This window comes from Lactuca sativa, chromosome 7 (genome assembly GCF_002870075.4).
Source record: "Lactuca sativa cultivar Salinas chromosome 7, Lsat_Salinas_v11, whole genome shotgun sequence".
Lineage (NCBI taxonomy): Eukaryota > Viridiplantae > Streptophyta > Magnoliopsida > Asterales > Asteraceae > Lactuca > Lactuca sativa.
In genome coordinates this window covers 191934655-191957339 of record NC_056629.2, presented here as the reverse complement: position 1 = coordinate 191957339, position 22685 = coordinate 191934655, and the positions used below count along the sequence as shown (strand labels likewise).

Below are 22685 nucleotides of genomic sequence, written 5' to 3'. Positions count from 1 at the left end.
CATTCTTTATAATTAAATATTAATAAATTATAAAGTGATTCACTAAAATTACCAAATTTATTGAAGCTAACCAGAAAAATAATCATCATCTTCGAAAATTTAATAAAAATGAACATGTTTTTCGTTAAATTAACAATTTTATTTATTGTTATTTAGCAAATATTATGTTTAATTATTTTATATACATGTCTTTAAAAATCATATCATCACAATGATATTTATATTTGATTTGCACATGATTAAACTTAGGGATGAGCAGTTTGTCCCAAATCCCGATCCCCCACCAGAATCGGTATCGAACCGTATCAAATTTAAAAATATGGAACGATACTTGGTACTCCAAATACATGAAATTCGAAAATCGGTACTGTCGGTACCGGTACTAGTACCGAAAACTGGTACCATTCCCGGTACCGGTATCAGTGATTTTAATTTGGTCCGATACTTGGGATTAACTTTCGACCAAATTCGGTTTTCGGGAAATCAGAAACGGTACGAGTCGGTACCTGTCCCACGCTCATCCCTAATTAAACTAAATAAAATTTTGATTTAGAATTATTTTTAACTACTATATAGTTAATTTTAGTTTATTGAAGCAGTCTGCAGACGTTAAAAAACAAACAGACTTCTTATTACAGGCTGCAGTGGATTGGTCTACCTCTTCTTCTACAGAAAGTTACAAATGTGGTCCGCAAACTTCAGACGTTTTCGCTTCGTAAAAACAAACAACATCATACATATGGATAAACGCTTATCTTCACAAGCATAAGGTAATTAAATATTCATATCTTATATAAATATAATATATGTATTTTACTATTGCTTAAAGATATTTCATATGATTCCTTTTTTTTGTGAAAACAGCTCAAGTATGTTGCAACTTTGGCATGCCCTTTAGAAACTCCTAGGGGTGAGCATGGGTCGGTTTGGGTCGGTTTTGACCTAAAACCGAACCCAACCCAATAAAATCGGTTTTCAAAAATATAAAAACCGAACCATGAACCCAAACCGTCGGTTCGGTTTGTCGGTTTTCAGTTTCTTCATGGGTCGGTTCCGGGTTTAAACCCGAACCCAATGATAATCCCAATTAAACTGATTTGAGGCTTGATAGAGGTTATCAATTCCTTATATTAAGGGTGAAGCATGCGCAACTTTCATACACCCATCGATGTGGGATAGATCAAATTGCAAATTAAAATAGAAAACTTTGGCAAGCAGCAAGATTCGAACCCTTGACATAATGTTCAAGGGGAAGGCGCTCAACCACTGGGCCAAGAGTGTGTTTGTATATCTAATTCGCGCCTTAGATATATATATTCTTATGATTACATATAAAAAACATGGCACTCAACCATTGAGTCGGTTTCTCGGGTTGGGTGGGTCGGTTTCTAGGCAAAAACCGAAACCGAACCCGATTTTTCGGTTTTTAAAAATTTGAAACCCTAACCGTCGGTTTTGCTTCGGTTTCGGTTTTATCGATTTCGGTTTCGTCGGTTTTGATCGGTTTCCCGGTTTCTTGGTTCGGGTTTGCTCACCCCTAGAAACTCCAATTCTTAACCGGAAGAATAAAACAATGAATGGAACGGCAAGTATTTGAGAGCTTAATTTCTTGATGGATACCAATTCATTTAATTACAGCTCTAACATGTTTAAGCTGAAATTTTTTATTAAATATTGGTGGATTTTTTTTAGAAGAGTTTTGGATTGTGTATTTGTAATTGTTGTTTTTTTTCCGTTTGTGTTTATTTTAGATTTTGTATTTTATAACTTTCAACAAATATATTCATATATTTTATCAAACATATACATAGTATTAAATACAAAAAATAACAGAAGTATAAAATGGTTATTTTCATCATTCAGCATAATCAATCAGACGTAAAATCAAATAATATGGTTTCAGTCAGATTTCAGACTCGGGTATGATTAACTACCAAACTGTACCCAGTTGGCCAAGTCTGATCGAGTTGGCTGAATTTGTACAAGTTGATCTGATTTTGACCAAGGTTGACCGAATTCTGAGTTATTTGGTAAATTTTGCTTAACTCATCTCAGTAAGAGAGTCTAAGTATTCGTCCGAGTTGATCAAGTTCTACAACACTAGTACTATGTAACAAAGACAAAAGTATAAAAAAATAAAAACTTAGCAAATTTTCAATTTTAACACAACAAATTAAATGTCAAGTTTAAACCATTTTTTTTAAATGCAAAGGATTTTACGTCAATATTCATGTTAGATGACAACAAAACAAGTTAAGCATTTCAGACAAATATCAAAAACAAACTTCGGTGAACTTACAAGATTCTAAAAAACGTAAATCAAAATAACACGATATTTAACGTGATTCAGTTAAGATGACCTACATCCACGGGGGAGAGAGAGAGAGAGAGAGAGAGAGAGGATTTAATTAACTTTCTGAAACAATTACAAGCATTCAAATTGTATCTCACTTTGAGCTCTCACAGAAATCTAGCAATTTACAATGATGGGGGGTATGAGCCTATTTATACTTGAGGGATCAAACCTAAAACTCTAATGGGTCAAGTCCATTGGGCCATAGGCCCGTAAATTGTGACAACCAATCATATTCCACCATGCAGCATCTTCTGAAACATTCTTTCATCTTGAGTATATCTTGAGCATCATAGAGGACTTCATAGCATACTTGGCTCATCAAGGACCAAGATGGTCTTGCGCCATCATGGCACAACAAGAATATAGATGGTGCAAGAGGCATCAAGTATGACATAAGAGCATCTAGGTTGGAGCAACATCGCCATCTTGGCGCAACAATAACACTTCATGGCACAACATACTTCATGGCGCAACAGGAGTACCCCATGGTGCAAGAGGGGTACCTCATGGAGCAAGAGGGAGTATCTTGGCGCAAGGAGTGCTCTTGGCGCAACAACATCCTTCTTGGCCCAAGTCTTCAGCAAATGGCGCAACAATGTTCCATTGTTGCTCCATATCACTCCCAAGTGCTCCAAACCCCCTTCTGTACGATCTGTTCCTTTGGCACTTGATCCATTCCTTTGTTATACGATCAATTCCTTTCTTAGATGATCCGTTCATTTGTCACATGCTCCATGAACCCCAAGTGTTCCATTGTGATCTATGTGCTCAATGTTGGACAATACTTCATACCCGCACCACTCTTTCTAACAATAATTGTTTATAATAAAACTTTAAAGCTAATGGTTAAGGGAATTTGATTTACAAGTAAACAAAATTTAGCTATTAATTTGATTTACAAGTGGAAACAATATTAAGATTTTTTATTTAACTACAATAAAATCACAAATGGTAGAATATATATATACACACTTATTATTAAATGATAAAAATGATGACATCGATTTACTTTTATCTTTATTTCTGCATTTTCTGAGATTGAATTTGAAAATCTGAAAATATTGTCCAAGCCCTTTATGATTTTTATACATTAAAAACTTGCACAATGTTATACAAATGTTAAACTTATTCTTTTATTAATGGTATTATGGAAAAACCCCCATAAGTTTATCAATAAGCCACATCCAATAGCTTTCAGTAAAACTAGTTTATCTGTTCCAAACACAGGGATTTATACATTAAAAACACACTCTCACCTCAATCAAATATACCCTGTTTTGTAGATATTCCTCATTTTAAATGAGTCAAAATTGACATCATTTTGCATGTAAAGTGATATGTTTTCCCTTGAGTTAAGGGAACTACTTAAAGAATACAAATAATCTCACATTATTTTGCTACAAATCATATAATTCTTCTGTACATCAAAAACTTATGAATACACAATTTCTGAATTTTGATTCTATCTATATTCATTACAACAATAGGGAAGGAGTAAGAATAGTTTGACACCTCAATCGATATCCTTAACCTCAGCTTCAATATCAATAACAGGTCTAGATGAAGCCTTCCCTGCACAAACCATCCACCCGTGTAATATATTAACATTTTACCTATTTATGGGGTGTTTCTTTTTTACTTAATGGTCTTAAGGGTTTAAGCACTTAATCTAAAAAAAAAAATGACACCAACCAAATTCCTATTTGCCTTTCTTTCTTTCTTTTTTCCATCCAACTCCCCTTGTTTTTAAAATTATGAACATTGTGAAAATTGGAATATAAGGGTAAAATGGTCATTTAGTCTCTTTTCAAACGGTTTATTCAATCTATAAAAGACACAAACCTAATAAGCAATATATGAGCATTTCTATCTGACATAATACAGAAAAAAACAACTTAAGAAAATGTACCTTTTTTTGAACGAGAAGAAAAGTCGCCAAAAGCTTCACCAAATGATGTAGATTCATTCGGGTATTTCACAGGATTTCTTACAAACTCATTACCCACCACTGAAATCCAAATATTATACACACAAATATTCAGTTATAAGAAATTATTCTATTTACAAAAATACACTACAAGATTACATAATTTTACCTGAAAAAGGTTGACTACAATAGGGACACACCTGTGACTCCTCAGTTAAAGTAGATCTACAACAATAAAAAGAAAATGTAAATACCAAATATTTCATAAACAATTTAGAAGCATAAGAATCGAATTGAGTTTCTTACTCAAAAACCTGAAATTCATTTCCACAATTGGGGCACTGTATAAAAAGACACAAATCAATTGCTTAGATAATAACATTTATTAATCTAAATAATGGAATTTTCTAAATACTATAGTGTTGTCAAAGATCGAAATTACATTGCTTTGAACCATGTCTTTTCCTGCCCACCAAATAAGAACTCCTAAACCCACAATTGGGACAAGAATCACAAGAAGCTGCCATTAAAATACAGTAAATTCGTTTGATTAGAACACAATTAAGCATGAAATGTTACTAATCGAACAATTGGATCTAATTTTGGGAATAATGCAAAAACAGAGGAAGGGAGATTAATACCCAAACGGAAACAATGGCGTCAAGTACCCAACCAAGCTGTCCAGTAAAAGAAAGATAAGTCAAGCCGATAGCCAAAGCAAGATTCCCCAAAACCCTTGCTGTACTGCCGTCGTCTCTTCCGCCACCGCCGCCGCCGCCGCCTGAGCTATTGAATTTAAGATTATTAGACCTAACAAGAACGACCCTCTTCTTCTTGCTTAGATTCTCATCGAACTGATGTTTACTCAGTGACAATTTCACTCTGGATTCAAAACCCAATCTAGAATTTTGTTGATGAAAACAACAAACGTATCTCCTTGTAAAAGAGTTGGTGGATTGTCGTGATTTTGTAGTGTAAAAAGCTTGTCTTTGGGGTTTGTAATCTGTGAAAGTGGCGAAAATTTGTGGGAATATTGTCGTCATCATTGCGAATATGAGAAGGGTTTATGAGAATTGGAAAAGATTCATAGTTTCTTGAAGAAAAACAAAAAGGATGTAGCGGATAATGAAAAATAAGGGATCTATTCTTGTTGAAAATCCCCTGAAAAGAAAAGAAATACTTTTCTCTGCCTTTCTTATTTCTCTATTTTAACGTTCTGCGTTCATCTCTATCTTTTTAGCCTTATGTCGACTGTTACGGTTAGAACCATTCACTTCGACGGTTTGCCCAACTATAACTACTTTTGTTTAAGCAATAATATTGAACAACATAACATTTTAAAACACAAATTATATTCCATATCCAAACATGTTTGAAGGATAATTATGTAAAATATTTTATATATCGAGGTTTCCTTCTTTTAATCATTATATTTCTAAAATTCTCACAAAATGATAAGTGTCAAAATGAAAGAGAAGATGACATGTGATAAAAAAAAGCCTTCATTTATTAAAGAGAATTTATTTTGTTTTGTTCATTTTTGCAAATTTATGATAGTTTTTTTCGTTGTTTGAAGTTGTACAATATAACATTTTAAAACACAAATTATATATAAAATAAAAAAATATGTATACTAACCGGCTCTCATATCTAAAACATGTTTGAAGGTTAATTGTGTAAAATATCTTGTATTTTAAGGTTTCTTTTTTTAAATCATTATATTTATTTTGCTTTGTTCATTTTTAGCATATTTATGATAATATTTCCGTAGTTTGACAAAAAAATTATATTTATCGTAGAAGAATCATTATGGATTGACCCAAGACTGGGGGTAGTTATCATCGATGGAGGCTCAATTGTATATGTGAGTACTAATTTGGAGTTCGAGTGTTTGTGACTGCCAACTTGGATAAATTGTATCACATCTAGTTCTATATATGCTACTTTGATGATTGAGGTGTTGTGTCTGCTAATTTGGATATTGATGTTTTTGTATTTGTTAAATGTTAACTGAAGGTTACGCGTCTACTAATTTGAGGACCAAAGGCTTTGTGTTTGTTAATTCGAAGACCGATGCTTCTGCTACGTTACTAATTTGGAGACTAGACTTTGCATTTGCTAACAAAACGTTTTGCATCTACGCGGTCAAACCATATTGGACAATTGTTATTGTTATTCACCTATTACAATCTCTGAATATCATGTAAATAGATTTTAACATGCATTTTGCCAATAAAATTTGGATATAGCATCCATTTTGTTTGGTCGGAAAACAATATAAGGTTTCCTTCAAATTTTAATGATGAAAACCATCAACAACACCAATACAAACATTTGAAGTATAAGCTATAGTGAAAAAGTTGGTTTAAACGAAAAAATCTATCAAATTTGATTTTTATTAAAATAATTGAAGGTCTTTTTGGGAAAAAAAAAATTGTCTACTCGGACTACTGATAAATTGCTAAAATGGCTAAAAAAATTGTTTTTGAAATAAAAAGGTTAATGTTTTAAACCGATAAAACCCTAAATTATAAGATACTTTTAGTGTAGTTAGTTATGTCTATACAACACTTTAGTACAATTTCAGTTTAAATATGTTTTTTGTGTTCATTTTGTCATTAAAAATTGTGTTTCGTGTATATGGCGATTGTGTTTAAAAAAAAATCAAGAGCCATATCCAAAATCGTATTATATTTCATGAATTGCCCACTCTGCCTCCATATAAGTTAGTGTAATCAAATATCATTAGAACAATATTATAGCATGAAGCACTCTGCATTCATTCAATATCTACTGTATCCAAATACAATCCCTATATAAGGGAATTAATAATTAATTATATTATTCTAAGCTCAATTCATAAACATAAAAATGGTACCTTTATATATAATACCCAAAAATCGAATACTTTTACCATCACTCTTTCTTCTTTTCTTTAATATCAGCAGCCTTGTATGGTGCAGCAGTGTATGCATACATCTGAAACATTGCAAAAAACACCATCTCCACAATCACCAATGCATTTTGCAAAGCTTGTTGGATATGCGACACATCAAGCCAAAAATGATTCGATTTAATTATCCCCATTGCCACAAGACCACTAAGTACAATCCCCTGCAAATAATCATCATACAATAAATAAACCCCAACATTTTTTTTTTTTTAATTTCAAAAAAGAATAATCAAATTTCAAAAGTCATGTCTTGTCAAATGGGGCCCATGTGAGAAGTATACCTGCCAAAAACAGAAGAAGACGATTCCTTTGACACACAAGAACTTTGCAAGAGGTTTATGTGGTGCCAATTCTTTAGCAAAAACATGGTAGAAAATCACAAGGGCATATAACGCCAATGAAACTGAAACATTCAAGATCATAGTAAATGTCCAGCTCAGCCAATCAGGATAGATCTCAAGAAGCTGTAAGACTATCATTAAAACAGAACACACAGGGCGAATCACTACAAACTGCCATGTCCAGTATTTCAAAAGCTTCAAGTTTTGATGGTTTAAACGAACAGAATGAGGCTGCATTTAATCGTTAGATATGTCAGGATATTTCAAACTAAACATTGTTCATTGTGTCCAAAAATGAATATAAAAACCGAAATTACTTGGAATAGAGTCATTGGGAATGAGTGATGAATTTCTCTTCCTTTGATTTCATCCGGGACTATGTTCTTGCTTATAGATATATTCAAATAAGTGTAAAGCAAAGCCAAGAACTTGGCCATTACCTGAATTTGATAAACGATAAAATTAGTCTTTTTAAAACGATTAATATCAAGAAAATGGAGTAATTAAGGGTTTGATCTTTACCAGAGCCTCGTAGCATTCTTTGATGGAGTCCAGGAGCACAAAAAAGGTCTCGCTCCCACGAATATCAAGCAATCCGACATATGAGTCAACAGCATAGATTGGGGCCATGAGGATGATCACTATGATCGCCTTTTGTTCCTTGGGTTTTTTCCAATGAGAAAGATGATCGCGAACTAATTTCAATGCTAAAAGGACTGTAACTGCTACACAAGCTCCAGAACCTATCAACGTCTCCTGTTTACGAGTCATCTTAACGTTCTTCAATGGGAGAACACCTGCGTAAAGATGTTTGTTTCAGTAAATCAAACTCACATAATGAAAATTTGACTTTCTGTGTTGACCAAAATACGACCGAATGATCCGATTGTCGCGATGAATGCTATGTAAGATAACCTAGAAGTTGAATAGAGTTGACTACACATATATCAGACTTAATGAAGCGGTTTCAAACAGCAAATCGAGTAAATACCTTACAAAAACTCGAGAATCAAGATCGATCGGAAACAACTAGATGCTTGATCTGTAATTAATAAAAAAAAACTACCAAATACAAAAATTAAGGGGTACCTGTAGGGTGAATCCGAGTTAACAACAAACGAACGAAGAAGAAAACTTGAAGAGAGTAGGTAGATGATGATCAATTGAAGGAGTAGAGGTGTACAAAAATTGGTAGAAAGTGTTGATGTTGTGCGATGAGCGTATTAGGTGGGAAAATCAGTAACGTATTCTTAAATTGACCCACGAGGTCGAGGAGACACAAACGTGAGACATGATATGTGGGCCATATATACATGGGGATCATTGATTGATGGAAGAAAGCGTAGATCTCGATGTGGGATATAAATATGTCGACGATTCTCTACATCCCGACGTTAAATCTTTTGTTTAAGGGGTATACGGATTAACTTGTTATCTTATTGTTTATCACTTTATTTTAATTTTTTAAAAACCGGTTTTTTAATTGAATTGGTCGGATGACGTTTTCCGGTTCAACCGGATGGTTAAACCGGTTCTATATTTTTATATGTTTTTAATTATCCTGCATACATTGATTATAAAACTTATCATCTTTTTAGTATTACAAATATAAATAAAATGCAACATATAAAAACAATTATTATAGAAATCAAAATCAAACAAAGAAGCCCAAAACAAACACAAAAATCCAAGAATATCCGGTTCAACCTAGTCCATTCGGTTCAATTCAGCTGGTTGAATCGGTTTTTTACCAAAACCGGCCGGTTCAATCCGGTCAGGAAATCATTATAAAACCGGTCCAAATCGAACTGCCCTCACCTCCGGTTCGACCGGTTCAACCGGCCGATTCGAACCGGTTTTTAAAACACTGGTTTATTTGTGGTCTGAATAAGCAATAAGCAAGAGAAGAGATGCTTATTGTTTATCAGTTTATTTGTTAGCAATAAGCAAGAGAAGAGATGCTTATTAAAATTAGCTTATTTCTAATACAATAAGTTGATTTTATCCAAACACTTAAACTTAGCTTCTTGTGGTGGGAATAAGCAACAAACAATAAACATCTTCTTTTTTTCCTATCCAAACACCCCTAATAAATGATACAGGAAAAGCGGTGTTAGGTAACCAAGTAACCAACTATTGATTTTTTTTTCTTATTTGAATACAATAATATATCATCGAACTTGTTGTGTGTATTCACCATAACCATTTTGACTGGCTATCATTTGTGATAGTCATAACCGGTCAAAATGGTTATGATGAATACAAACAACAATTTCGATGATATATTATATACAAAAAAAGGGAAATGATTAAATTTGAACAAATCAAGAGTTTGTTACCCTTTCGAATTATTTTCCCTATTTTTCCAAAAACAGTATTTCATTTTATTTTACTAAAGAAAACATTGGTATATAGTGAATCAAGCCATGCCTTTTACATTTTACTCATTTTCTTCTTCAGCTCGTATCAACGTTATCATTTAGAAAGGTCTTATTGATACTCAAGTAAATCCATCTCTTACCCTATTAGGATATTAAAAAAAATAAAATATAGTTTTGTTCATTGATAAATGTTTGGATTCACCATCCTCATCATTTAAACAAACCCTATAAATGTCATTCCCCAAATCATTAGAAAAAGTTTGACAAAAGTTGCCATCAGATTAAGATGATCAACATCAACTTTACCATTTGAAGTTAATTTTGTATATGTTCGTCGACTTCACATCCATATGAAAAGAACTAACCATCAAAACTCACTTAATGTTTTTATTACACTTGTTTATACTTCGATTTATACTTGTTAAATGAATTTTTCCAATAATAATTGAAGAACTATTTTATTCCCCCGAACATGTAATTGACCTTGACATATAATAACTTGTTTATTTCCAATTCATATTTTTCAACTCATTTTTAATAAAAGGAAAAACGGCATAGGTAGGTAACCATCTGTTAATTTCGTTCACATTTGGTTTTTTTTTGTACGTAATATATCATCCAACGTGTTTCTTTTGACCAACTATCACCTGTAATAGCCGGTCAAAAGAGTTATGATAAACACAAAAAAGTTCAATGGTATATTACATACAAAAAAAAAAAAGTGGATCAAATGTGAACAAAATCAACAATTTGTTACCCTTCTGAGTCATTTTCCCAAATTATATTAATTTATGTTGATCAAAGAATAGAGGCTAAACGTGTGAGATTTTCAAGATCTAAATGATTATTATTATAACAATACTTCCTAAATATTTTAGGCTAAGCTAGGTCAGTTGACTTCAATACTTGACTCAATGTTATAATTAAGTCTAACTTTTAACTAAAATAAAAAACTACCAATCTAAAAGTTATTTCAATTAGCGGTTAACAAAAACTATTATATAATTTTACAAATTAACTTAATTATCAATATTTAAAATCAATGACATGTTTTAAATAAGTCTTTTTATATAATTTTACATGCTTTAAAAATTTCTAGCTATTTTTGTTAAACACTCATATTCGGATAATGTTTTTGGTCTATGGACTAGCAACATTTCTTTTTTCTATTTAATGACTATTTTACCCCTTTTAATCTAAAATTCAACCTCATGTTTTTAACATAACATTGACGTGTCCAAGTAAATCTAAACCAAAGTATACAAAAATGAATCCAAGTAACTGTAAACATCATTTACACTAAACGTATACAAACCTTACTAATCAAAAACATATCTTCATATCTCTTCTAGCTACAATGATTTCAAAACTTCACCAAGAACAAGTCCCCATTGAGTCCAATGAGTGCCACCCTGATATTATACATAAAAAAAATCCAATTACTTTTCCAATTTCTAAATATAATATTAAGAAAAATAAAATAAGAACCTGACAAAACACACAAAACGGCTCTCTTAACGGCCCGTCACACGAAAGCTCACTCGTACTCCCATCAATAAACGTCCCGTCAGCAAAGATCACCTCTGACGCATAGCCAGCTGTCACACCCGCAATCGGCTTCGTATAAGAGCTCACAGGCGAGCTTCTTTGCACAGCTTCACAAAAAGCAAGTAGCCTCTCACGGCTTCCAAGTTGTACAGCCTACACAAAAATAAAGTAAAATCCAAATTTTATTATTATTATTATTTAACAAATATAATAAAATTAAACTTTGATTTATAAATAATAAACAAACCTGTACTATGTCGTGACGTGGCACTCGAGGTAATGGCTGGACCTTGTAACCTTTGTTGGACATAACTTCCGCTATAAGTAACCCTCCCTAGTAATAGTAGAATTTAAACAGGACAAGTTTAATATATCTTTATAAAAATTATGTTACTAAACTATACTAAGGATTTAAGCTCCAAAATACCTTTATGGATTCACCAACCATTTGAGGTGAGAGATATAATCCTTGAAAAAAAGTTCGCATGATGTCACCAGGAGTTGACCCACAGTCAACCCCAAGACCTGGTGCAGAGAGACGAGCTGCTGCTGCTTTTACCCATTTTTCTTTTCCTGCAACGTATCCGCCACATGGCGCAATTGTGCCACCTGGATTTTTTATTAAACTTCCTGCAATAAGATCTGCACCCTGTTTAACACCATAATTAATTGGTTTTGTAAAAAATAAAATAAACAAATATAAAGATTGATGGATGACATACACATACCACCATAGGAGGCTCAATGGTTTCTGTGAATTCACCATAGCAGTTATCCACCATAACCAAACAATTCGGATTTTGTGCCTGAAATATTAAATAATATAATATACTTTTGTTAGGAGAAAGAATGGAATTCCTAGAAAACTGTTTATTTTGGCTAATGGAATGGAATGAATCATTTTTAAGAATTTCATGATTCTAATTAATAGATGAATTTGGTCCCTTGCGAGAATTTTTTACCTTTTTCATCCCTCAAAGATGTTTTTGTTGCTCTTTTCGTCCCTCATTGGATGACATTAAGTAAGAAACTAAACATAAAGACCATTTTTACCCTTACTAATATCTTTTCTATTGTCTTTTTTATATTTTTAATTGCATCAAACTCCTTGCATTCTGAAAACCAACCAAACATGATCATGGAATGTAATGACTAATTCCATTCCCTTGCTTATTTCATCACCTTAACCATTCTATTACTTCGTCATTGCATTTCATCAAAGCAAACAAATCCTAAAGAAAAGAACAATAAAAAGTTTGAAAGTCACCTTGATCATGTGGATTGCCCTTGATATTTCTTCTACACTTAAACTTTTACGCCAAGAATACCCACATGATCTTTGTATTAAGGCACATTTTGTTTCAGGTTTTAAAGCCACTTCAAGAGCATCCCAATCAAGGCCTCCATCATCTGCAAGCTGAAACAAGGCATGCATAACAACTTGCAACACAGGGTTTAAGGTTTAGGGTTTAGGGTTTAGGGTTGAAGAAAAGGTGAAGAGAAACTTACTGCAACTTCTCGATAACTGATTCCAAAATCTTTCAATGAGCCTAATCCATTTCCATCTCTGATTCCAATGACTTCTTCTAGTGTATCATAAGGAGCACCAGCAACTGCTAAAAGCTGATAAAAATTAATGAATAAGTTTTATGCGTTCTAAATGAGTAGATTAAGTACCTCATCACCAGGTCTCAAGAAAGCAAACAGGGCACATGTAATGGCATGAGTGCCTGAGAAGAACTGAACTGAAGTGTGTTAAGTAAATTGAGAATGTAATAAAAATGGTGGGAAGAACAGATGAATGATTAAAAATGGTAAACCTGCGAACGAACAATTGCTGATTCAGCACCAAAAATTTCTGCAAAAGCTTGGTCTAGGGCTTCTCGGCCACCTGCTTCTTCATGGCCATAGCCAGTGCAACCGCTGAAGTGCTACATTCATATAATGGAAAGAATGTTTTAGGAAGCTAGATATAAGTTACCGAATTGATTATGAAGCAATTGACAATTTGTATTATCGATAGCTTAAAGTGGAGATGAATAATCATACATGAGATCCGACCCTTGCGTTCTGAAAAGCTTTGAGAACTCTAGAGCTATTCTGTGCCACAAGATTATCCACCGCCCTAAACTCCGGATACAAGGTATCAACTGCACTTTCAACCTAAATTGAGAAACAAACAGAGAAAATTGTGAAATTTTGTTATACTATGATGCTACACTTCATTCTTAATCAAACGCATGTTGTTTAAAACCTAATCTCCAACAAATTTCACCCAAAGTAACTCGTTCCTTTTTCTATAATATCAATCTGGATGCAAATTCGTAAATATTTGGTGAGAAAATGAGTTTCAAATGCTGTTGATTCCCAACTCCAAATCAAATTTATGTTTCGACAAAAGTGCCGAATTTGAGATAAAAGCAGGGGGGAGGTTTCAGGAATAGGGGAGCAGAAGCAACAACGCAACAGAGAGAGGGTTAATCAGCTTCAATTAAAAAGGTTATAAAATTCGTAATAAAGGAAGACGAACCTCCGGAACAAATAAAGGAGCAAAATGTTGATGGTGATTAACCATGGAGATTCGAGACCTTGACTGTAATGGAGCTGCTGTTCTACTTGAGTTCGAAATCACTCTGAAATTGGAAGCGGGTGTGGCGAAGGATAAGACCGCCGCCATCTTTTCTCCCGACTAGAACCTTTTGCAACCCAAAGTGTTGATTATCAGATACTCGGATACTAATAGAGTAACAAACTCGTATTCTTTTTATAGGTTTATCCATTGAAATATGGTTATTGGCGAGTCAGAGCAATGTACTTTAGCCCGAACATCAAATGTTAAACGACTATAAGCTAACATTCCACATCATCATCACTGATGACGACATCAGCAATAGATCCCGAAAATTCTATTGGAATGAGGTAAAGAGTAGAAGTTGTCAGCTAAGCGAAGGCTCGATGTCATCTATGTAGTTTCACATAGATGACATCTGATATATGAAAACTGATGTTGTAAACAAGATAAACAAGTGGAAATTACATAGATGACGTTCGTTATGTAGAAGCGATTGTATATAAGGTTAACATGGAAAATAAGTCAATGCAAACAATAGAAACATAAACAAGAATAAATCATAATACGACCAACAAAGCCACCAGTGGCGGACCTTAGTGGTGCCCCCGGGGTCCCGGACCACTGTTCCGACGCCGGCATGTAGTGTAAAAAAAAATTTAATGTTTTTTAAATGTTTTTTCTATTGGGTGCATCAACTTAAAACACGAGTGACACTACTAATATAGATTTATTTGGAAATTTTTTTAGTGTCATCCCTAGAAAAATGTTCTGCTTCCGCCACTAAAAGCCACACCTACAAATGATTGAATGAGTTGCCCCCGCTAGGTTTAAGAACAAATCAGGTTAGCAAAGAGATGAAAATTTATAATCAAGATAAGACCACACTACTATTTCACATATTTTATTTTAAACTCCAAACAAAAAACAAACATGATCATAACAATAATGCATGACTTTGGTGATGTCAACATTAATAGAAAAGGAAGTGTGATGACATCATCATCAAACTTATGATGCGGCCATCTTAGAATTAGTAGCACAAGTTATGTGAAAACAACCTGATTAACAAAACTCATAGCATCGCCATGATGTATGATTCTTTTCGACCATTCATAACTGTTTTGGGGTCTGAAATAATGTTTTTATACTTTATATTTTATATTTTTAGAAATTGTATTTTTGAGATTTGATTTGAATATATTAAGAATGTTATCATAATCAATTACATTCTCCTATAATTAAGGAATGAACTTATCTTCTTCTCCTTACATGTATTTTGTTTTCTTTGTTTGAGAGAATTTTCCATTATCAGTTAAAACTCAATTTGGAGTTATCTTTTATGTTCTTTATATTTATGTTAGTGGTAATCAATCATTCAATCAAATCGTCTACACATCAAATTCTATTACCTCATACATTCTATTTTCTTGATATTTCATTTTATCCAACCAAATAAACTCATTATACATCTTTCCTTCAATTTAAATTTAAGAGAGATAAAATGAAAATTTAAGGAAATTGCTTATTAAATTTACAATAATAGAAATATCTATCTAATTTTGCCTTAACACATTTTTTTTATAATAATCAAACTAATAAATACACATTCTAAATGAAATAAATTTCACCTCCTTTTTTTAAAGAACATATGGTGTAAACGTGAAATTTAATTTTAATAAATGGTGCAAAGATAAGCGACGTGGAAATATCATTGTAACCGACCTAACCACACTAAAATGTCATCGATGACCACAATGCGCCATTTTGTTCTTCTGTTTTTAACGGACTCAACAGCTCCATGGCCATGGCGATGCGTGTTTCTTCCCAATCTCTATTTTTTGTAATCAATTCTCAATCTCCTTCTCTTTCGATATGATTCAATTTCAGTTTGACCTTTGTTTGGATTTTACAATAAAAAAACCCTCGCTTAATACTTTTTGGGTGTGAGCTTGATTTTGAACTGTTGTTCCGTGATCTGAATTTGCTCTTGGTTCTTTATAATTTTAGTATGACAAGAAGTGTTTATGAAGTTCTGATTAGAAATTTGAAAAAGCTGAATGCTTTATACATACTAATCGATGTGTTACAGTTTTCATAGTGCAATCAAGAATAATGGCCATTATAGCTTTTAAGCAGTTTTTATATAAAAGGAATTGGAAAATGAATCCTTATAGTAAAAAAAAATGTTTCCTTTAGCAACTGTAAGTAATTGGGGGCAAAAAGGCTTGATTGAGGAAAGAGTCATCTATATTGAAAGAATTTGCATTTGTAGGGTTGAAACTGAATCATGAATAGATAAATCTTGTTAAGTTAGTAGTAGAAAGTTGAAAATTGATATTAAGAACAAACATGATGCAGAATCAATGTTTATATATCTGAATAACCCAATTATGCTTGAACATAAAACCTAATCCATGAAATGACAAAAAGGTTCACATTTTTCTTGAAAATCCGAAAATCCTTATTCTGATTTTTTCAATATGCAGTCTCTCAATAATGCAAGGGAAGTTCTTACACATTTTATGACAGGCAAGTAAATTCAAGCTACTCACAAGTCACAATTTCTTTTTCAAATCATCAGAATCTTGAATCCATATAACAATTTGTATTATAATTTTCCATGTTTACCCTTTTGAAGCAAAACAGATGTTGTTCATCCAGCTAGCAAATATTGTAAATTTAATGGTAAAAGTAAAACCACAACAATATCATTTCGAGGCTCTGTAAAGCATATACAAACAGTATGCAGAATCACAGTTCCTGGATCCTCTTTAGAAACTGTTGTGAATCCATCTTCAAATTCAAACTTATTAAAAGACAGGAAAGTGGTACCCGATTCAGATCCACCAACCACTAAAGATGTTGATCTTTTATACGAGTTTTTTGCTAAAAGGTGGAATTTTGATGTCATAAAACTTAATATTTATTAATTATCATAATTAAAGTTTTCTTTTTTAATCTCCCAACTTTTTTCAGTACTAAACTTGTTGCTTTGACTGGAGCTGGAATAAGCACAGAGTGTGGCATTCCTGATTACAGAAGGTACTTTTCATTTTGACTTAATGAGCTTAAAATTGATGAATATTATCAACTTTGTTTTTGGAATGTAAGGGTAAAATGGTCATTTAGTCTACAACACTATGAACAAACTAAAAGATTGTAATAACATCATCATTATTATTATTTTTTTTTAATAATTACAGCCCAAATGGAGCTTATAGTACTGGTTTCAAGCCGATTACTCATCAGGTGATCTTAATGGTTGCATTTTCATGTTTGTTAATTTTAATCATATTACAGTATAATTTTTTTATTCTAATATTTCCAAATATTGTTATGTATTTAGCAATTTATTCGTTCTAGTCGTGCAAGAAGGAGGTATTGGGCAAGAAGCTATGCAGGATGGAGGAAGTTTAATGAAGCTAAACCAAGTGCAGCTCACACTGCTTTAGCATCTTTAGAAAAAGCAAATCGAATTAGCTTTATGATCACACAAAATGTCGATAGGTCATCTTTTTTGTACCAAATTTTTATAGACAACTTATTTTATAAAAAAAATAAATGTTTTTTCATGTCGTAGGTTGCACCATCGTGCTGGTAGTACCCCGCTTGAGTTACATGGGACTGTGTACACCGTTGGATGTGTGGATTGTGGATTCTTGTTTCCAAGGGAGTTGTTTCAAGAGAAATTGAAGTCTTTAAATCCAAAGGTTAAAACATTTAATTTATAGTTTTTTTTTTTTTGTAAAAGTTGTTATATGTAATGAGAAAGATATAATTGGTTAATACAGTGGGCGGAAGCTATAGAAAGTTTGGATTATGATAGTAATTCAGATAAGAGTTTTGGGATGAAGCAAAGGCCCGATGGTGATATTGAAATTGATGAAAAGTTTTGGGAAGAAGATTTTCATATACCAACTTGCTCTAAATGTAACGGAGTACTAAAACCAGATGTAAGACAGTTCTGTCACTATCACTGTCAACTGTCTCATTGTCACTGTCATTGTCAGTGTCAGTGTCAGTATCAGTATCACAAAATTTTGAAAGTATTAATGTGTGTGTGTTTTGAAGGTGGTATTTTTTGGTGATAATGTACCAAAAGATAGAGCTAATATGGCAATGGAGGCGGCTAAAGGGTGTGATGCTTTTCTTGTTCTTGGTTCATCGGTTATGACCATGTCTGCTTTTCGACTTGTCAGGTGTAAATCTTGGAACTTTTTTTTTTTTTTTTTATTGTTTGATAGGTTGTTTATTTTAATTATTTATATATTTTGTTTAATTTTGAGATTATGTAAAAATTGATTTATATAGAGCAGCTCATGAGGGTGGTGCTGCTACAGCAATTGTAAATATAGGCAACACTCGAGCTGATGATTTTGCAGATTTGAAAATTAATGCGCGCCTAGGAGAGGTCTGTTCTACATATTAAATTACATTTTCCGTCCCTGGATATAGCTAACTTTTGCAAATTTGGTCACAAAACGTTCATTTGTAACGGTGGACCTTATTTTGAGGTTTTTGTAACGTTTTTTTGGGCTCCTTTTCCAAGTAAAACGGCTTTTTTTTTGGGGGGTGTAACTGACTTTTGCAATTTTGGTCCTAAAAATAGTCATTTTATTTGGAACATGAACTAAAAACGTTACAACAACCTCAAATAACAACCAAATATGCAAGAGAACTTTTTTGGGATAAAAATTGAAGAAAAATCAGTTATACTCAGGGACCAAAACTGTAATTTTGTCTGAACTTTTAATGTTGTATTTACATGGATTCTTAATGTTGATGCAGATATTACCACGGATACTTAACACTGGGTCACTCAGTATTCCTGCTATATAAAAGTTTGAAGATGATGTATGTTTTGTAAAATTTATTTTATACACCTACAACATGCAAAAAATAATTTGTAATTGTATAATTACGGATATCATCTCCAAACAAAAATCAATGTATGAAATAGTTGTTTTATGATATTACTTTTGTTGCTTTCAGATTATGCAAATCATTGCGTCATCTCACAAGAGAGTTTGTGAGACAAAACAAATCGTGTCAAATACTAAATCAAAAAGATTCTAGTATACAGTTTTACAAGGTGATTACAAAACTCAAAAAAGATTCTAAAACTAAATCCATGAGGACATGTATGCCTTCCTCAACAAAACTGTGCAAAAGTGTTCATGTCCTACAAGTATCTGTGCTTACAACAATGTCCAACACGCCACGTCATCATCACGTGTACGAAACACGGTTTCCAAACACTACCCGATTCCTAACCCTACTTCTCCGTGTAGCAATATTAGAAATCAATGAATTCGCCACAAGGGCAAAACAGTCCATTCCCATTAACTTCAACCCGAGATTCTCCGACATGTAACTCAACCCACTTTCCCCGCCACCAACCACCGCCTCCAAATCCCGCGCCTGTACACGTGTCACCATCGTGTAAAGCTTCACCGCATGTTGACTTTGACCATTGTTGACTTTGACTTTGACTTTATCATCATCATCATCATTATCAATGGCAACCATCATGAGCCCGGTTGACTCATCGTCTTCATTTGAAGGGTCAAACACAAAAAGAAAATTCCCGAAAGATAAATCGGGATTCTTGAAAAGGTTTATGAGAGTATCACTCACTCCAATGATTTTTCGAATGCTTTTTTTGGGATTATTTTGTTTGTTATTGTTATTATTATTATTATTATTATCATCATCATTATTATTATTATAATTAGACTTTCTGACTCTATAAATACATGAAGCTTCTCTTAGACCACTTAAGTAGGCCCCATGCATGGTGGCAGGGTGTTGGCGGTTGGTGGCTTCTCCGGCGAAAAAGAGGCGGTTTGCAACGTTTTCCGCAAGGATATCGTAGTCACTACCGGAAGAGTGGACCCGCACATGAGAATATGAACCGCATGACAGAGGATCATTTCCCCATTTTGTACAAATGGATTGGATTGGATTAGGCACTTCAATACCCTTTGGTCCATATATTCCTGTCAAAATTTATCAAAACAAAAAAAGTTAGATAAAGAAAGTAATTCCATTCCATTCCATTCTTTGTGATTCCATTCCATCATACCAAAGAGATAAAATATTTAGAGATGTGTAGTACCTTTAAGGACATTTAAAACACGATGAAGCAAAGTGGAAGGATGTGTGGATTCAAATGATTTTGCAGCTTCACCAGCAACTAATGCAACAAGAACTGATCCCCCAGAAACTGTGTGATAACTATAAAACAAGAAAAACTCTCCACGATTCTCACTATTTCTATTCAAACAACCAAATGTATCAACATCTTCACCCCAAAAAACATAAGGAAACACCATGGCAACCTTGTTCAACAACCCAAATCCAAGTCTCTCAATTGCCTCAAGTTTTCTTTCAGGTAATTCAGGCACAAAACTTATCACCTTTTTCTTCAAAACACCAAGAGGAACAGTGCATAGAACAATATCACCTTGAAATGTTTGATCACTTGTAATCACCTCAACACCATTTTCACCATATCTAATGGTTTTCACAATCTTTTCATAAAAAATCGGAACCCCTTCACATAATGCTTCGATTAATCTCCAATTCCCACCTGCTAAAAAGCAATGATCACCACCCATTTCATATGGGTCATCTTGATCCCAATAAGCAGCTGAAAGATCCGAAAGGGGGCCCGCGTTTGCGTATTCTAGATTTGCAAAATGCCAATCGAGTAATTGTTTTTCTTCTACACTTGTGGCTACAGCGTATAGTTTTGTGAGTTTGTCAAGAACTGATCCTAATGAAATGTCACCACATGATTCACCCATGATTTGTCTGAATTCGGTTACTTTGTCTAGAAGTCTATTGAAAATGAATTCTACTTTTGAATCGGTTTCTTTTCCAACAGGTTTTCCTTCTGGATCATATAAAGGACATTTATCTCTCACTTTATGAAGAGGAATTGATAGCTGTCTAGCTAAAACTCCAAGAGGGTTTGCATGAATACCTGTGATAACACTTCCACCAAGATCCACCACAGCATAATTACCATTTTGCCCCTGACCCATTTTCTGGGTATAGACTCTACCCCCAGGTCTGTTCCTACCCTCTAACACAATCACTTTAAAACCAAAAGCTAACAACTGGCGAGCTGCAGCTAATCCAGCAAGACCTGCACCGATTACTATTACAGATCCTTCTGTTGATTCTTCGGGCATTTGAGGTTTGAAAGTCGGTGAAACTCCAAAATTTATATACCCATTGAAGAGAAGAAAGTCATAAGCAGAATGAAGTAAGTGATTGAATTCGTTACTTACAGTTTCCTTTATTTCACCTTTGGAAAGCCATGCATGTACATTAGCTCTCCATCTTGAAAGAATATGGTTTCTGACAACGATGTAGTCGTTTTGTTCTTTTCCATCTAACTCGCTTACTACTTTGGCTTTGATTTCTTCTTCAAGAAGGGCATCAATGGGAAACCCTAAAGAAAGGGCTATCATGGCTTCTTTTTCTGTTTCTTTCTCCAATTCCTTCTTTGTTCTGAACCTTTTCCTTGGGGAATTACCTAATTGCTTATCCAGATAATCATCCATCAAATTCTCATCATAGCTTCTAGAGAGGTGTTTCTTTCTCAATGGCCTCTTGGAAACTGGGGTTTCCATCCTGCAACTATTATTCAAACTCAAAGATACGCGGATTGTAACCCTCTAAAAACTAGCATGTGACATCAAATACTCAAGTTTCGTTGGTTTTACGATATATACCATTTTACCTCAGTTACAGAAGGCATAATTTAACTTCTCTCAGACATATCATCAAACAACATGAGTCCAATCGTAAAGAACACCAAATCACCATGAAGTAATCATATGACCTGAATTTTCTGCATCCAAAGGCATCTTAACTTTAAACATCATCGAGAAAATCTTATATTATATCAGTTCTCTTTCAACCGGTTCATGAAATCATGTGCACAATCAAATTCGAGCCCTAACTTATACCATTCATTAGGAACTAAAAGCAGTACTAAAAAGGGTTCGGAAGATCTTGGAGGGATTGAGAAAACGTACCGTTTGTACACGGAAGTTGAATCGTTGGTATCATCTTTTTGAAACGTTGAGGGGGAAAAATTAGGGCTTCTTTTACGCGAAAACCGACTGTCAACGTGAATTGGAAATTTAGTTCATTGGATTTGGAGGGAAATCCAAAAAGATGAATGGGGCTTAGAACAAATGGGCCTAACAAGTGGTTCGGGTTAACCCAATGGGCCATGCTTCTCCGACACTGTCCAACACTCCAACTGATCTCATTAATATATATATATATATATATATATATATATATATATATATATATATATATATATTTATTAAAGAAGTGAACCTTAGGAACAGTTAACATGCATCTTTTTTGTCTATTTTGGTCCTTGTACTTACATTGCTTATTTCTCCCATTATAGGTCTCTATTTTTGGATTAGATTTGGTTTGAGGGTAATTTATAGACATAATGTTATTGTGTGTACACGTGTTCCTCGCACTGGTTAAGCCTTTTACTTCCAGATTCTTCCACCGTCTTCTTTTATCTCTGGTCTAAATTATACACATCTCTTTCTTCATCCTCTCCCC

General features: G+C 33.5%; 5 protein-coding genes across 10 annotated transcripts; 1 reads left to right on the top strand and 4 right to left on the bottom strand.

Moving 5' to 3' along the window:
- Positions 1-3721: 3721 nt before the first annotated feature.
- Positions 3722-5539, bottom strand: LOC111904858 (uncharacterized). The gene is made up of 6 exons (XM_023900565.3): positions 4925-5539; positions 4726-4803; positions 4590-4624; positions 4453-4508; positions 4266-4364; positions 3722-3928 (listed from the first exon to the last, which is right to left on the bottom strand). Exons 1-6 carry the CDS (start codon positions 5327-5329, stop codon positions 3870-3872), a joined length of 732 nt encoding a protein of 243 aa, XP_023756333.1. The 5' UTR covers positions 5330-5539; the 3' UTR covers positions 3722-3869.
- A 1500-nt stretch (positions 5540-7039) lies between these two features.
- LOC111904859 (uncharacterized) lies at positions 7040-8862 on the bottom strand. Its single transcript, XM_023900566.3, has 5 exons — positions 8667-8862; positions 8100-8374; positions 7895-8017; positions 7518-7808; positions 7040-7397 (listed from the first exon to the last, which is right to left on the bottom strand). Exons 2-5 carry the CDS (start codon positions 8346-8348, stop codon positions 7200-7202), a joined length of 861 nt encoding a protein of 286 aa, XP_023756334.1. The 5' UTR covers positions 8349-8374; positions 8667-8862; the 3' UTR covers positions 7040-7199.
- Positions 8863-11147: 2285 nt separating this feature from the next.
- Positions 11148-14253, bottom strand: LOC111904860 (uncharacterized). Of its 2 annotated transcripts, none has more exons than XM_023900567.3 (11): positions 14037-14253; positions 13556-13669; positions 13327-13437; positions 13184-13246; positions 13016-13129; positions 12774-12923; positions 12229-12312; positions 11934-12155; positions 11754-11840; positions 11447-11659; positions 11148-11370 (listed from the first exon to the last, which is right to left on the bottom strand). In XM_023900567.3, the coding sequence occupies exons 1-11, from the start codon at positions 14181-14183 to the stop codon at positions 11311-11313; spliced, it is 1365 nt and encodes a 454-aa protein (XP_023756335.1). In that variant the 5' UTR covers positions 14184-14253; the 3' UTR covers positions 11148-11310. The 2 variants fall into 2 exon arrangements, with proteins under 2 accessions (XP_023756335.1, XP_023756336.1); XM_023900568.3 differs by having other exon boundaries at positions 12235-12312; positions 14037-14252.
- Positions 14254-15777: 1524 nt separating this feature from the next.
- Positions 15778-19069, top strand: LOC111904862 (NAD-dependent protein deacylase SRT2). 2 transcript variants are annotated; one of them, XR_002854655.3, is made up of 11 exons: positions 15778-15918; positions 16565-16607; positions 16725-16971; positions 17055-17120; positions 17282-17327; positions 17425-17585; positions 17659-17788; positions 17870-18031; positions 18150-18277; positions 18395-18489; positions 18867-18920. XR_002854655.3 is itself a non-coding variant. In XM_023900571.3 (11 exons), the coding sequence occupies exons 1-11, from the start codon at positions 15877-15879 to the stop codon at positions 18915-18917; spliced, it is 1176 nt and encodes a 391-aa protein (XP_023756339.1). In that variant the 5' UTR covers positions 15780-15876; the 3' UTR covers positions 18918-19069. The 2 variants fall into 2 exon arrangements, 1 of the variants encoding a protein (XP_023756339.1); XM_023900571.3 differs by having other exon boundaries at positions 15780-15918; positions 18390-18489; positions 18867-19069.
- Positions 19070-19132: 63 nt separating this feature from the next.
- LOC111904861 (lysine-specific histone demethylase 1 homolog 2) lies at positions 19133-22268 on the bottom strand. 4 transcript variants are annotated; one of them, XM_023900570.3, is made up of 4 exons: positions 22130-22268; positions 21824-21942; positions 20197-21728; positions 19133-20077 (listed from the first exon to the last, which is right to left on the bottom strand). In XM_023900570.3, exons 2-4 carry the CDS (start codon positions 21847-21849, stop codon positions 19308-19310), a joined length of 2328 nt encoding a protein of 775 aa, XP_023756338.2. In that variant the 5' UTR covers positions 21850-21942; positions 22130-22268; the 3' UTR covers positions 19133-19307. The 4 variants fall into 4 exon arrangements, with proteins under 4 accessions (XP_023756338.2, XP_042752215.2, XP_042752216.2 ...); XM_042896281.2 differs by having other exon boundaries at positions 20197-21722; XM_042896282.2 differs by having other exon boundaries at positions 21832-22224.
- Positions 22269-22685: the final 417 nt, after the last annotated feature.

What these genes read in the sequence shown, in the direction of transcription:
- LOC111904861 (XM_023900570.3), bottom strand. Translation starts at nt 21,849, where the DNA reads ATGCCTTCTGTAACTGAGGTAAAATG. An exon ending in TCTGTAACTGAGGTAAAATG is followed by an intron (nt 21,729 to 21,823) that starts GTATATATCGTA and finishes TTTGAATAATAG; the next exon opens with TTGCAGGATGGAAACCCCAG. An exon ending in TGTTTTAAATGTCCTTAAAG is followed by an intron (nt 20,078 to 20,196) that starts GTACTACACATC and finishes AAATTTTGACAG; the next exon opens with GAATATATGGACCAAAGGGT.
- LOC111904859 (XM_023900566.3), bottom strand. Translation starts at nt 8,348, where the DNA reads ATGACTCGTAAACAGGAGACGTTGATAGGTTCTGGAGCTTGTGTAGCA. An exon ending in TCCCAATGACTCTATTCCAA is followed by an intron (nt 7,809 to 7,894) that starts GTAATTTCGGTT and finishes GATTAAATGCAG; the next exon opens with CCTCATTCTGTTCGTTTAAA. An exon ending in TCTTCTTCTGTTTTTGGCAG is followed by an intron (nt 7,398 to 7,517) that starts GTATACTTCTCA and finishes GATTATTTGCAG; the next exon opens with GGGATTGTACTTAGTGGTCT.
- LOC111904860 (XM_023900567.3), bottom strand. Translation starts at nt 14,183, where the DNA reads ATGGCGGCGGTCTTATCCTTCGCCACACCCGCTTCCAATTTCAGAGTG. An exon ending in AGCCTCCTATGGTGGTATGT is followed by an intron (nt 12,156 to 12,228) that starts GTATGTCATCCA and finishes GGTGTTAAACAG; the next exon opens with GGTGCAGATCTTATTGCAGG. An exon ending in CGTTTTGTGTGTTTTGTCAG is followed by an intron (nt 11,371 to 11,446) that starts GTTCTTATTTTA and finishes GTATAATATCAG; the next exon opens with GGTGGCACTCATTGGACTCA.
- LOC111904862 (XM_023900571.3), top strand. Translation starts at nt 15,877, where the DNA reads ATGGCCATGGCGATGCGTGTTTCTTCCCAATCTCTATTTTTT. An exon ending in GGCATTCCTGATTACAGAAG is followed by an intron (nt 17,121 to 17,281) that starts GTACTTTTCATT and finishes TAATAATTACAG; the next exon opens with CCCAAATGGAGCTTATAGTA. An exon ending in TCAAGCCGATTACTCATCAG is followed by an intron (nt 17,328 to 17,424) that starts GTGATCTTAATG and finishes TTATGTATTTAG; the next exon opens with CAATTTATTCGTTCTAGTCG.
- LOC111904858 (XM_023900565.3), bottom strand. Translation starts at nt 5,329, where the DNA reads ATGATGACGACAATATTCCCACAAATTTTCGCCACTTTCACAGATTAC. An exon ending in ACGCCATTGTTTCCGTTTGG is followed by an intron (nt 4,804 to 4,924) that starts GTATTAATCTCC and finishes TTTTAATGGCAG; the next exon opens with CTTCTTGTGATTCTTGTCCC. An exon ending in TTGTAGTCAACCTTTTTCAG is followed by an intron (nt 4,365 to 4,452) that starts GTAAAATTATGT and finishes TTTGGATTTCAG; the next exon opens with TGGTGGGTAATGAGTTTGTA.